We start from the raw sequence: 14,305 nt of genomic DNA, 5'->3' as shown, positions 1-14,305 counted from the left end.
AAACTCTCCAGTTTCCCCTTTTTGTCCTAGTACTTTCCACATCAAGGAAATCACAAAACATTTATTTTTATTGTACAACTTTGAATTTCCTATCCTACAGACTTTTGATGAATCACTATAGAACAGAAACTTATGACATAAAAGTGCTAATGAGATTTTTACAGAATGGAGCTGTGAAAACTTTCCAAGAGCAAGCAAATCATAGTTAATGATATTAGCAGCACAATTCCACAGAATGTCAACTTGGACAGTTCTCTGAGACTGCTGTGGACATACTTTCTATATTTACTTTGCCATTAAACTTAATTCAGTTTTAAAATATAAAATTAAGCCCCTGATTTTCAATAAAATTGTAAAATTAAGCCATTTTCTTTTCCCCATGCACATACTTTGCATGAATTCTGATAAGCAATTTTGCTTTGAAATTAGCAGATCAGATTCTTAAAGCAAACTCACACAAAACTTACTATGACCTAAAAAACTTACCTAGAACAAAAAAAAAAGGTTTTATTTGTATTAGCTGACTTTTTTCTTTTTAATTCTTCCATGCCTTTGTTTATGTTCCTATAACTATACAAATTATATTAAAGTAGAAGTCCAAGACTGGTGGATATCAATGATTAAATAATGTCTACAGGTTGAGTTTACAAACTTTACTGTTTTAATGATAGGAAAAACACAATTGCTAACTCAGATTAGGGTCCAGATTTTCCATGCTGGAATGTCTCCAGGTTTTTTTGACAGTTGAAATTATTTATTTATTTGTTTGTTTATTTATTTATTTATAAAAGCAAACAAATTTGTTTTTAGCCAGGTAAGTTCAAATAGTGAGTTATGCATTAGATCCTGAGTTCATCAGCATTCTTTCAAGACATCAAAATACAAAGTGTACTTCAGATTCTGCCCCGTCACTGCCCCAAAGAGCACCTTACTAGTGCTGAACTGTTTTCCCAGCCTTAGCTTCCGTCTACCGTCATTCATTCTTCTTGTAGAACCCAAAGTTTTCTTGCTGCCCTGGTTTTTTATGTCTCCATTTGGTGGCAACTTCAATTCCAAAAATAAGACCTGCAAGAAATTAAAGTTTCTTTAGTCTAGAATCAAATTGTCCTGTTCCTTATCAGGCAACTCTTATACAGATATCAAAGATTATATGAATAGCAAGAGAGAAGACAGCAGGAAAAACAAAGTATTACTAGAGTAACAATAATTGAACAATCCCACAAAAGGAGCCCTATCATGATTAAGACAATCCAAAAATACCAAGTTATATATTTAAAAGTTCTTTAAGTTTCTATTTTTGGTAAATCCTTCAGAACTGTGAAAACTTCATATGTAAATTACGTTTTCCATTGTCAGTCAATAAATCTGTAACATGATGGGGCTAAATCAGATGGGGTAAACATTAATATTTATTTAGCACTGACTATGGGCCAGTCTTTATGCTAGGTGCTTTACATGTGTCATCACATGTTACCTTTAATGCAATCATAACAAATTTATGACAGATTTGAAAGAATTTGACAGAAAAACTTGCTCAGAGTTACATGGCAACAAAATAATTAGAACTTGTTCTAACCCTAAAGTCCTGTTTCTTTCCACCAACCCTAGCTTTCTTCTAAAGCAGGGGTTAGCAAACTGGCCCAACATCCTTACATAAAGATTCAGCTTTCTTTCAACTTGGCAAATTTTATTCTTTGGCACTAAGCAAATCTGAACTGTGCAATTACAAAGTGAAAGCAGTCACAGACAATAAGTAAATGAATAAGTGTGGTTATGTTCCAATAAAATTTATTTATAAAAACAAGTGGCAGGTTGGATCTAATCCTCAAGCCATTGTGTACTGATGACAATTCTAGACCATTATCATCCAAAAATACTTTTCTGCAATAACAGAAATGTTCTCTATTACACTGTCTAATATAGCAGCCAGTAGCCACATATGATCACTGATCATATGACATATGACTTGTATAACTAGGGAACTGAATCAATATATTCTATTTAAATTTAATTAAGTTAGGGTCTCCCTGTGGCCTAGAGGTTAAGTTTTAAAGCTATCCTTGCAACAGCCCACCACGATGGCCTAAATTCAATCCAGGCCAGGGAGAAAACCCACATATGACACAGCAGACTTCTCCTATCTCACCACTGCTCCTCTCAGCAGTGTATTTCAGTAGATACGCCTGTTCTGCTCCCCACTTTTGTCTCTGGTGAATCTTCTCACCCTTTGCACCTCTGGCCTATGCCCCAGCTCTCCTACACAAAAATAAATAAAAATCTTGAAGAAAAAAAAAAAAGACATGAAAAATGAACTCATTTAAAAAAAAAAATGGGGCCTCCCCGGTGGCGCAGCGGTTGAGCGCTGGGTTTCAAAGCTGCCTGCGGCCTCTGCAGCACCGGTTCGATCCCCAGCTGCTCCCCGGCCACCGGAGGAGGGTCCCACATGGCGCGCAGACCTCTCCTGCCGCCCGCTGCTCCCCTCAGCAGTGTACTTCGATCCTTCTGCCTGCTCTGCTCCCCGCTCTGGCTCTGGTGGATTCTCTCACCCTCCCGAGCTTCTGACTGTACCCAGTGCATGTATAAACAAACAAACAAATAAATAAATAATGAATGTTTTAAAAAATAAACAAATAAATAAATAAATAAAATGACTTTAATTAATTTAAACAGCCACAAGTCACTCGTGGCTCCTATACTGCGCAATGCAATCCTAGATGATTAATAATGTCATTCCCAATTCAAAGATTCAACCCCAAATCACCAAGGATTAGTCAATGTGTGAAACTATTAGATTACCTTAAACATAACTCCCATTCTAATATGAAGACCTAAGAACAAGCCAACAAGCTACTCTAGCTTGGAATTTATTTATTTATTTATTTATTTATTTATTTATTTATTTATTTATTTTTTGTGGGACCCTCGCCAGTGGCTGGGGATCGAACTGGCGCCTCAGAGGCTGCGGGCAGCCTCGCAACCCAGCGCTCAACCACTGCGCCACCAGGGGAGGCCCTCTAGCTTGGAATTTGGTCTAGGCCTATGGCTCATATGCCATACTCATCTGAATCACAAGGACATTGATTCATTCCTTTGCCCTATCTGTGCTTAAATCTAGAGATTCTATATTTTTGATAATTTCCCTATGTAATTTTATGTGCAGTGAGCTAGATAGGGGCGTCAGGACATAAAGACTAAATAATTCAAATGCATACACACACACCCCTCAAAAAAAAAACATCATTGGATTCAACACAAATAGACCACATGATTAGGAGAAATAACTCTGTGGGTTGAAAAAAGGGTATTTCTATGAGTATACATAACATTAATTGAGCATTTACTATAAGGTGAGCACTAGTCTAACATTTGTCATTTATTCCTCCCAATAAGTCTATGAGGTTTTTTATCGTAATCCATCTTACTAATGAAGAAAGTGAGCTCTAAAGAGTTGATGTACTGGTCCAACATCATGAAGTCAGTCAATAAATGAAGGTGGTAGGATTAAAATCCAAGAAGTGTGGCTCTAAAGCCTATGATACTTACCAATATGCTTTTTACTGAATCACATCTAGAAGACACTAGAGGTTCAATGTCATCAAGTATAAGTACCCATCCTGTATATGTAAACTCTCTATAGGAACTTAACCACCCTTGTGGAGTGTGAAGAGAAGAAAGACTAGAACACTGACCTTTGAAAATAAAATCAATAGCCATGTAAGGTGATAAAAATCTTAATTAGGTTTAAAAAAGAAAACAATTGTAAAATTGCTTTTTTATTAAAATCTGAGAAAAATAATTTTGTATTCTAAAATATGATTCTGGGGTGAGAAAGGAATGAGAGTTGATGAAACCACCAACTTCATAGAGAAGCAGGCTTCACCAAGATGCTCAGATAACCTCCCTAAGACTTGTCACTTGGCATGTGGATTACTTTGAGCTAAGGTCAATTGAAACCCTGCAGACTCAAGAGAAACTTTCTATCACTTCCTTAACTAACTAGAAGAATGAAAACTGGAGATATTACCCAGATTTAGTGCTATCTCAAGAAAACATCTATCAGAGAAACCCATCTACACAGCGGGGTAAACATGTAATTTCACAGCATCTGATCCTTTTATCATGTTAGTCCTGCTCCTTTCTCCTTAAAGTTCCAAGTCCCTATCCCCTTCCTTAGCTCAGGATAAACATCCCTGTTTTGACCCCACTTACTTTAGAAGTTACAGCAATAAAAGTTCCCCATACATATATTATTAAATTTGTTCTTTTCTCCTAATTTGTCTAATGTTAATTTGATAGCCCAACCAGACAAGACTCCAAAGAGGCAGGGAGAAATTCCCTTTTCACCCCTGTAACTGTTGTGCTACTACTTTGATGGATTATTCGTTCAACAAATATTTACTGACTACTGCCTCTGTTCCAGGGAAATCTCCTCATGAAGCATACATTTTAGGATCCAAAATTATGGGCATAATATTTAATGAGATGCTAGATACTCTATCTCAAAAGTATTCTGATTTGTCTTATTTTACTGATCTTTGTTGTTTAGATAAACATGTTGAGGAAATATATCCAATCATTTTCAAATATAAAGTGTTTTTCTAAATTTTCTATTCCCATGATACAACCTCAGCAATGTCATCTGAACTGGTGAAGGAAAAAGTGTGGCCAGCCAGTTGATAGGCCTGAGTCTCAATTGAATCCAGCTTGGCTTGCATTATGTGTTTCTGACTTTCACATTCTGCAGTACTAAAGCCAATTCCATTTAGTTCTAACAAGGTCAAGCAGTACTGGGAGGGCATTTCCACCTTACAGAAAACATCTGGAAGAAAAGAAATAAATTCAAAACATTAATTCACCAATGAAGTAACTAGATCAGCATCATTACCTAAACATACATAGAATTTTTCCAGGAAAATCCAGAGATACTACCCATGCTATCCCTCAAGATCTAGTTTCCTGAACAATGTTATCAAACCAATAATGAAAGAAAAAAGTACTCTTCACTTTCTACCTAAGCATTAAACTACTATCTTTGTCTATGCAGAAGGTAGAAATGGCAATCTTGTGAACAGTCTGCTTTACAAGAGACTGAATTTCTCCCAAGTCAATGTTTCTGCTTCTGCTCTTAGCAAGGTAAGAGAGCCAATCTCATTTGGTAGGCTGACAATAAAGGGTTAATTCCCTGAAATTATTGTCAATATTCCTGGTCCATGGAACATACACTTGCACAATGAACTATTTGGAGGCTTTTTTATTTTCCAGTGCTCTTCCAAAGAATAAAATATGAGGGCCTCCCACAAAGGGGAACCTATGAAGCAACCTATGAAGCAACCTAAGCAACCTATGAAGCTATCCGCAGCCACTGCAGCAGGAGTTAGATCCCTGGCCAGGGAGGTGGCCCACATGGCACATCAGACCTCTCCTGACTCGCCCGCTGCTCCCCTCAGCAGTGTACTTCGGTCAATCTGCCTGTTCTGTTCCCCACTCTGTCTCTGGTGGATCCTTTCACTCCCCTCACCCCCCACACACCACTGGCCCTGTATTCTTGTATGCATAAATAAATAAATCTTAAAAAAAAAACAAACAAAGAATAAAATATGAAAGAATGAAGTAAGAAACAGAGGAATTTTCTATCTGATGCCATTTCTCAGTGGAGCAGTCATTCTAAGTCAGTTTTCCAGGCATGTTCATTAGATTATTAGTCTCAAAGATACACTAAGAAAGAATGGTGTAGGAAGACTTTAGACTATGAGTTTCAGCATTTATTTATTGCTCTTGGATTTTATTGGTGCCTGTTAATTATATTAAAATTTCTGAGAAGATCTAATGCAAAGACATTAAATTTTAACTGAAAATCCAAAATTATTTAATCATAAAACCCTTTATTTTATGTCTGGTATCATTACTAAATTTAAAAACTAAGCCCTCATTCCTTGCCCAGCAGGCAAGTCGGGAGGCTTGAATGGATAAAGGGAGTAGATGAGACTGCCATAGCAACCTGGGCATTAAGCTAATGATCCTAAGAGCTGATGATCTGTTATGCTAATTTAGATCACCATCAGGACACACCCACGACTAGTCACCCTAACCAATCAATGATGCCTGGAGTATAAATAGAGTCTTGGGACCCTCACTATACACAGTAGAGCCTTTTGGCTCTATTCTTATTTCCCAATGTTCTGGTAGTTTTCTCACTTTTGTGTCTCTGGTCTACCCTGATAGTACCTGGTTCTCAGGTTAGGTAGGTTAAAAGCTTGGGCAAGAGGCCTCCCCAGTGGTGCAGCTGTTGAGTGCTGGGTTGTGGAGGTATCCAGTCTTGGCAATGCCACTTTGATCCCTGGTTACCAAAAGAGGGTCCCACATGGTGCACAGACCTCTCCTGCTGCCTGCTGCTCCCCTCAGCAGTGTACTTTTGTCCTTCTGCCTGCTCTGCTCCCCACTCTGGCTCCGGGGGGTTCTTTCACCCTCTCATGCTTCTGACTGCACTCAGTGCTAGTGTTTATAAGCTAATTAATTAAAAAAAATGTGTGAGGCAACAATTAATCAAAAGAACATTGATGTTGCCATGTCATATGTTCTTATCTGCTGGGACATCAGGCTTCCATGGACCTTCTGTACAGGTGGGTGTCTTGCCTGGTTCTGTCTGGTCTTTTTCCACATTCTTTGAAATTAAAGGAATGTTCCATAAGCCCCTACTGGTCATGTGGCCATGTCCAGGTTCTCATGGCAACTCTATTAATTTCCCTTTTTAATTGACTTTATGTCTCCCAACATTGTTCAGCTAAGCGAAGTGCTGAGACGAAGTTTTAACGCTATTAAATGATATCTTGACAATATCCATCCCTGAAACAATGAAATGGTCTCTAAATACTTAAAATTGACCAAACAGGGAAAATTAGATGTAGAAGACTTAAACAACCCCAACTTAACAGATGCACCTTTAAGAAGAGTACATATTCTCTTATGTTCATATAGAAAGAACATTTACATAATATTTTAGGTTTTAGGTCATAAAACAACTAAAAAATTTCAAAGAATGTGTTTATTTAGCCATGTTTTCTAATCACAATGTAATTAAGTTTGACAATAATAAAAAAATACAAAATGTTCCAAATATTTGGGAAATAAAAACCAATCTTCAAAATTCATGAATCAAAAAGTGTCATATCAAAAACTTAAATATTCAGAATAAAATGTAAACAGCACATGACAAAAATTTGTGAAACTGTAACAGGGTGGTCCTCAGGAAAGGGGGAGGTTCCAGGTTTCTTGCCCCACCCAAAAGGAGAAGGAGCTGAGCAGAGAGAAGCTGCAGAGGAGACTGGGGAAGGAAGGAAGCAGGATGGAGAGCCAGAAGGAGACCTGGAGGAGGCACATGGAGCAGACAGACGCGTGAAGAAACTGCGCTTGCCTTTTGGTCGTGTACTGGGTGACACAGATGTGGGTGAGAGACCTGTGGGGAGGTGACAATGGCGGTTTTTGTCTTGATTTTGGTTTTGCTCTTTCCCCTCCAGACTTGTCTGGTTGTTTCTGATGCTTTTCTGTGGGTCCCCGCTGGAAGATGCTTTAGACTTATGGCAGGCTTTGGGGCCTTGCTCTAGGCCAATCCCATTTGGATGGAGTTTTACCCACGAGGGGAACGGGTAACTTTGGGTGCTTGATTTAGAAACTAGATTCTTTGCCTTTCCTGTATTGTTTCCTAGTTGTATTAAAGTTCCTTCCCATTAAAGTATCATATGTTTTTGTGTTGATGCGGTGGATGGCAGAACCCATTTAAAATAGGTAGGTTTGTGGGGTCTGGGGTGCACCTCTCCCTGCCCTGTAACAAAATAAAAGTAGAGCTTTGAGGGAAATATAAGCTTAAATGCCTAAATTACAAAAGAAATGATTTTAAGAATATTGTGTTTCATGTCAAACTTACAAATTTAGAAAAAGGACTATAAAATAAAGTGGAGGGAACAAGAAGAATATCAACTTTGATAGAAATCAAGGAAATAAATATGAAAAACCGAAAGTGTTAAAAAGAAAATGACAGGTGCAAAATGGAAGCTCTTGTACTAAGTTCGCCAAGTCTTTATACAGAACATAACCCTAGTTTCAAGGCCCCTGCAGTTTCAATCTCCCCTAGGAATGTATAATTTTCTGGTCTACACTAATAAGGTAAACGTTTCCATTCCTCAAAGGAAAATTAGATAATCTGTTACAAAATCTTTATTCATACCCCACGGTTAAGATACCTGAGCCTGCAACAGTCCCTCTTTCCTTAGCTTGTCCTTTTGTCTATAAAAGACTCTCCTTTTAAATGCTTTTCCCAGTGCCTTCTTGCTAGCATGGATGCTGTCCATTTTAATAAAACCAATTAGATCTTTGTTTTAATTTAGTTAGATTTTTGTTATTTAACAAAGGTAAAATTTGGTTCTTTAAAAAGACTGAAAATTGGATACTTTTAGTGAGATTAATAAATATTATGGAAGAGAACAGATCAGAGATGTAAGAGAAAAAAAATCAGCAATACCTTTATCTAAAAGCATTTACATATCTAAAAGTATGTAAAAATATACATAAGAGATTGTGATACTGTGATTATAATAAATAAATTCGGTCATTCAGATGGCCAAAATAAATTTCTCACATATACTTCTGTTAGGGGGAAAAGGATGTCCCAAAGCAAATTCCATATAGGCTTTGTGGACTCCACCCCCACCCCAGGGCAAAGCCAAAGACACTGGGAACTCCAAATCCCATCACCACCAAAGGGAAGGTGGCTGGGACCTGAGGGTGGGGTTAAGCAGCCAGGTGGATACAAAAGGCAGACACGTGGGCTTTGGGGAATCCCCCATTTTTGGCTCTCGGCCAGCTTGCAGTGTCTGGTCAGCTCTGAGAGTGACTTTGGGTTTCCAGGTCGTCTGATCGGGTAGGACGCATTAAAGACTTTATTTCCCTATTTTCTCCCTGAGTTGTACATTTTCCTTATTTCTTTTTCTCTTGTAAATAAACCTTTTATTAACCCTTTTGTATGTGTCTGTAGTAGAGTATTCATAAGTCCCTTTAAAGCGCGCGGGTGAGGACCCACAGCCAGGAACCCGTTTAATATCGGGGTTGCTCTATAACACTTCTTCATGCACAGTTCTTGATTTAGCCCCCAAAGTCCTTCCAAAATCCTTAGTGAGAAGAGCAAAGGAGGCATCTCCCGACCTAAAGTTTGGTCTCCATTCTCAGTTCCTGAAAGCCCTTCAGGGTCATAAAAGCAAAGTGGTTATCTTGTTATTCAAAGCAAGTCCCTTTACACCACAACTGGGTTTATGTTAATGAAGATGACTTTGGAAAGCACCTAAGGTTGGGCTGGTTGCCAGGGGATTAGAGGCTTGAATGAGGCTGGGACCTTCTGCCCCACCCCTTGATTTCTAGGGAGGAGAGGGGCTAGAGGTTGAAGGAATCACCACTGGCCAAGCAGTCAGTCAATCTGCTACTGTGTTGTACCCAAGCTTCAGGTGGACAGAGCTCCTTTGATCAGGGTGTTTCTCTGTGCATCTCTTCAACTTGCTGTTCATTTGTCCTTTAGTATTCTTTATACTAAATCGGCAATCTGGTGAGTAAATGAGTTTCCTGAATTCTGTGAGCCATTCCAGCAAATTCATAGAACTCATGGAAGGGGTCAAGGGCATTTCTGGTTTATAGCCAGTCAGTCAGAAATGCAAGTCACAATCCAGACTTGCTATTGGTACCCAGAATTGGAGGGGATCTATCGATCCTACAGTTTGTTCAACAGAAGTGAAAGGTCCATGCAGGAAGCCAGAATGCAGGAGCCAACCAGGAAGCCCACCTGGGGGGGCAGGAATGCGGATACCTTCCTGGAGGACTCAGACAATGAGCCTCCCACTACGAGTCTCATCTCAGACAAAGAACCTCTACCTGCCCTACAAACTTTTCCCGCCGTTTGAGCCCAACTACCCACCTGACCTCTCCTCGCCCTATAAAACCCTGCTTCCCCCTAACAATGGCGCGACTCCACTGACCCCCGCCTTGGGTCTGTGAGGTCCGCCCGGGGCGCAATTAACTTTCCCTCCCTTTGAGAAATGTAGCCTGGCTCTCCTTTTCTTTACCGCGCCGAACCTTTCATCTTGGTGCCGCAAACCCGGGAAGGCCGTGTCCCCTGGCGCCGGGGCCGCCTTCTCGTCCCTGGGACTTCTCCTCTCCATTGCAGACATCTCACACACCCACCACCGGCCTTAATCCTTGGGGTAAGTCACTGCCTGACCCTCCTTGCTGGGAGGCCCTCACCTCTGGCTATTCGGCTCCTCTCCTGACCCCCTACCTTGGTTGGCTGTTCCGTAAACCGTGGGCCCACGTCAGCCAACTCCCATACACCTAGACCCTGGATCTGGGGACGCCCTTCCAGACTAGGTGCCCGAATCCTAGGCGCAACCGAGCGGTGGAGACGTCCCCCTCGCTTGTCTGCCTCTGTTCCGAAGGCCAGGACCGAATCGGGGGACGCCGCGATTCGGGGCCTGTGCTCCCGACGGCCAGTTCAGGTTCGTGGGACGCTGCGTCCTGACTCTGTGCTCCCGTTAGTTGGGAAAGGAGCCGACTTAGTCATGGGGTCTGCAAATTCCAAGCCAAATTCTGGCCACTCCACTGGGATGCCTTCTCTCAAACCTCGGTCCGTTGGGACTAAGGCCACATAACGCCCTAAGCGTCTCGTCTTTTACTGCAACAGATAATGCCCTAAGCGTCTGGTCTTTCACTGCAACACTACGTGCCTCAGTATCAATTGGACAATGGCTCCCACTGGCCCAAACATGGCACTTTTGACTTCTCGGTCCTTACAGACCTAAACAATTCTGTCACGGCAATGGAAAATGGTCAGAGATCCTTAGGGCCAGGCTGTCTTTCTCTTGCGCTCCGCCCCTTCCCTCCCTCCTGAAAACCTGCTGTACTTTCTAAGTCTAAGTCTCGAGACTCCTCTCTCTCTTTGCCCTCTCCAGACCCCTCTTCTGCATTCTCTAATCCTCTAAATTCTCAGTCTTCACCTCCTCCAGCTCCCCAATCCAGCCCCTCCCCCACTTTCTTTTCACCTCCCAGCTGCCACACCCTATCCCTGCTAATCCTCTTCTCCCTCCCCGCAGGTAAGTGGGTGGGACTGAAGGAGGAGTTAGAGTCCATGTTCCTTTCTCTGTCTGATCTCTCCCAACTTGAAAAGCATCTTGGCTCTTTCACAAACTATCCCACTACCTACACCTAAATTTCATTATCTTACCTTAGCTTATGACCTTACATGTCATAATTACATGTTATCTTCTCTTCCACCCTGACCTCTGACCTGTCCCCTAGCTGGTCTCCAACCGGCAGCGCCTAAACCTATAAACTTTCATAAGTTCTGAAAAATTACCCAGTCTTCCTCAAAAAAAAAAAAAAAAAAAAAACCCTCCTGACTTCCAAAGGCTGAGGATGGTCCTCAAACCCCTATCCAGGATCTGCTGAAAATGGCCTTTAAATTATTTAACAACCGGGAGGAACAGGACAGGGCAGAGAGGGAACTCCGCAGTCGCCAGAAGGCTGAGCTTCAAGCTCAGGCCCCAGTAGCTGCCTTGAGACCGCCAGGCCCTGCTCCTCCAACGACCGCAGCGCCTGCTGCCCAACAGAGGACGACAATGGGCCCCATGGGCCCCAACCAACCGACCGCCGCCGAAGCCTGCTTCAAATGTGGCCAAGAACACTGGTCCAGACAATGCCCCACCCCCCGCCCTCCGCCAGGACCGTGCCTCATCTTCAACGTCCAGGGTCACTGGCTGTGGTGGGCCAGTCCTTCCAGTCCCTGCAACTCTTGCCACCGACGGTCTTGGGTTTGGCGGCTGAGGACTAAAGAGGCCCAGACTTATCAACTCCGATAACCTTTGAGGAGCCCAGGGTAACGGTCAAGGTAGCAGGTAAGTACATCTCCTTTCTGGTTGACACGGGGGCTGCCTTCTCTGTCCTCCCCTCCTAATCCGGTCAAGTTTGTCCTTCTCAGCCCTCGGTTACGGGAGTTGACAGCCTTCCTTCTCAGCTCAGGACCACTGGTTCGCTCTTTCCTAGTCAAGCCTTCTTGCCCCACACCACTCCTGGGTCGCGACCTCCTGACCAAACTCAGGGCTGCTCTCTCATGGTTCCAACACCCTAGTGCTGCTCTCATCCTCCCACGACTCCAAACATCTCCTAATCCTTCTCAGGACTACCCGCTGTCTCCTTCCACTGTCAACCCCATGTTCTGGAATATCTCTATCCTGATTGTTGCCACCCATCATACCCCAGTCCTCATTCGCCATAAGGATCCCTCTTCTTTTCCCTCTCACCCCCAGTTTCCAATTTCCCTCATACACCGTCAGGGTCTCAAACCCATCAGCCAACGACTCCTGGGAAAGGGACTCCTTACTCCTATCAACTCGCCCTGTAATACTCCCATTCTCTCCATTAAAAAGCCTGATGGTTCTTATCCCTTAGGTCAAGACCTTCGCCTTATTAACGAAGTAGTGGTGCCTATCCATCCTGTAGTGCCAAACCCCTACACCCTTCTAGTTCATATACCGTCTCCTACCACACACTTCTCTGTACTTCACCTCAAAGGTATTATTTTTTTACCATCCCTCTGGATCCTCAATGTTACTTACTATTCGCTTTTACTTGGGAAAATCCGGACACACACCTCCCAGCAACTGGCCTGGACAGTCCTGCCTCAGGGTTTCCGGGACAGCCCTCATCTGTTTGGTCAGGCATTAGCCAGTGATCTCTCGACATGTCATACTCCACCCAGCACTCTCCTCCAGTGTGTTGCTGACCTCCTCCTCTGCTGTCCTTCTCTGCCACTGTCTCAGCAACACACTGCACAACTCCTCAGCTTCCTGTGCTCCAAAGAATACTGTCTCCCCATCCAAAGCTCAACTTTCAGTTCCCATAGTCATCTATCTGGGTCTTTGACTAACTCCTTCCTCCAAACAGCTGACAGTGGACCACAAACAGGCCATCCAGGACCTTCCCTCCTCTGAATCGACAAAACAAATCCTTTCTTTCCTAGGTTTGGTTGGATTCTTCTGACACTGTATCCCTAATTTTGCTTCCTTAGCCAAGCCACTGTATGATACAGCAAAAGCCTCCCTGAAGGACCTCTCCAATCCCCCGGAGAGTCCGCAGGGTCACACATATCCTTCTGAAGACACCTGTCCTTACCCTTCCTGATCCAGAAAAGCCTTTGCTCCTGTTCACAGCCGAACGTCGGGGTATGGCGGCAGGTGTCCTTTCCCAGCCTGAGCCCAGCTCTGCGTCCTGTCGCTTATCTCTCCAAGCAGATGGATTCCACTGTCAGGGGCTGGCAACCCTGCCCTAGAGCCCTGGCAGTGGCAGCCCAACTCACCCAAAAATCCCTCAAACTTACTCTAAAAAGACCCACCCAAGTACATTCCCTCACCGCCTTCAGGACCTCCTGTCTCGCCGCTCGCTCTCCACTCTTACTCCTTCCTGCTTACAAAATTTCCGTATATTCTTTATCGAAAACCCTCTAGTGAGTCTCACTCAGTCTAATTCTCTCAACCCAGCCACTCTCCTGCCTGTCTCTGGTCCCCTTTCTGCCGCCCATTTCTGTCCTGAAATCCTGGAAGATACGCAAACTCTCCTTTGTCAGATGCCTCCTGTGTTTGTAGACTGGCAGCTCTTGTGAAGATGCACGCGGTCAGCGGAGGGCCACCTAGGCCACTGTTACCATCGATGAGGTAATCAACACAGAAAAACTGCCTGGAAGAACCACCTCCCAAAAGACAAAACTCATAACACTTAACCAGGGACCTTACCCTCAGCAAACATAAGAAAGTCAACATCTATATAAATTCAAAATATGCCTTCCTTATTGCTCACAGTCATGCTGCGATTTGGCAGGAAAGGGGGTTCCTTTCCACCAAGGGGTCCCCCATCATAAACGCTAAACTTATCCTTAAGCTTTTAATAGCCTTGCAGCTTCCAACTGAAGTCGCCATTATCCACTGAAAGGACACCAACTGACAATTCTTACTTTACCACAGGGAAAAACAAGGCGGATGCAAGGGCTTTTCTGGATCAGGAAGGGTAAGTTGATATGAAAACAGTGTTATTTCCTACAAAGGCTCTGGCTCACAGAAATGTATGCCTGGGAAAAGAGGGTAACAGGATGAGAAATCTTTTATTTCTGGGTAGTCATATTGTTAGGGGGAAAGGATGTTCTGAGCTAATCCCATACAGGCTTCGTGGACTCCACCCCCACCCCAAACCAAAGCCATCAAGACACTGGGAAAGACAAATC

At 42.9% G+C, this 14,305-nt stretch overlaps 1 protein-coding gene across 3 annotated transcripts in view; it reads right to left on the bottom strand.

The window, feature by feature from the left end:
• POLQ (DNA polymerase theta) overlaps window positions 1-14,305 on the bottom strand; it is a 78,757-nt gene that overhangs the window by 19,865 nt on the left and 44,587 nt on the right. The window contains exons 20-21 of one of the 3 annotated variants that reach the window (XM_037525468.2): window positions 4,626-4,819; window positions 928-1,065 (exon numbers count right to left, since the gene is read on the bottom strand). In XM_037525468.2, the coding sequence (XP_037381365.1) occupies window positions 928-1,065; window positions 4,626-4,819 (332 nt within the window). Of the gene's footprint in view, window positions 1-927; window positions 1,066-4,625; window positions 4,820-14,305 lie in introns of those variants that run through there. The other 2 variants (XM_037525471.1, XR_008553861.1) reach the window with 2 other exon arrangements.

The sequence above is a fragment of the Talpa occidentalis genome, unplaced genomic scaffold (assembly GCF_014898055.3).
Source record: "Talpa occidentalis isolate TD23 unplaced genomic scaffold, MPIMG_talOcc4v2.1 talOcc4.4, whole genome shotgun sequence".
NCBI classification, from domain to species: Eukaryota; Metazoa; Chordata; class Mammalia; order Eulipotyphla; family Talpidae; genus Talpa; species Talpa occidentalis.
This window is presented reverse-complemented; position numbering and strand designations above follow the sequence as displayed.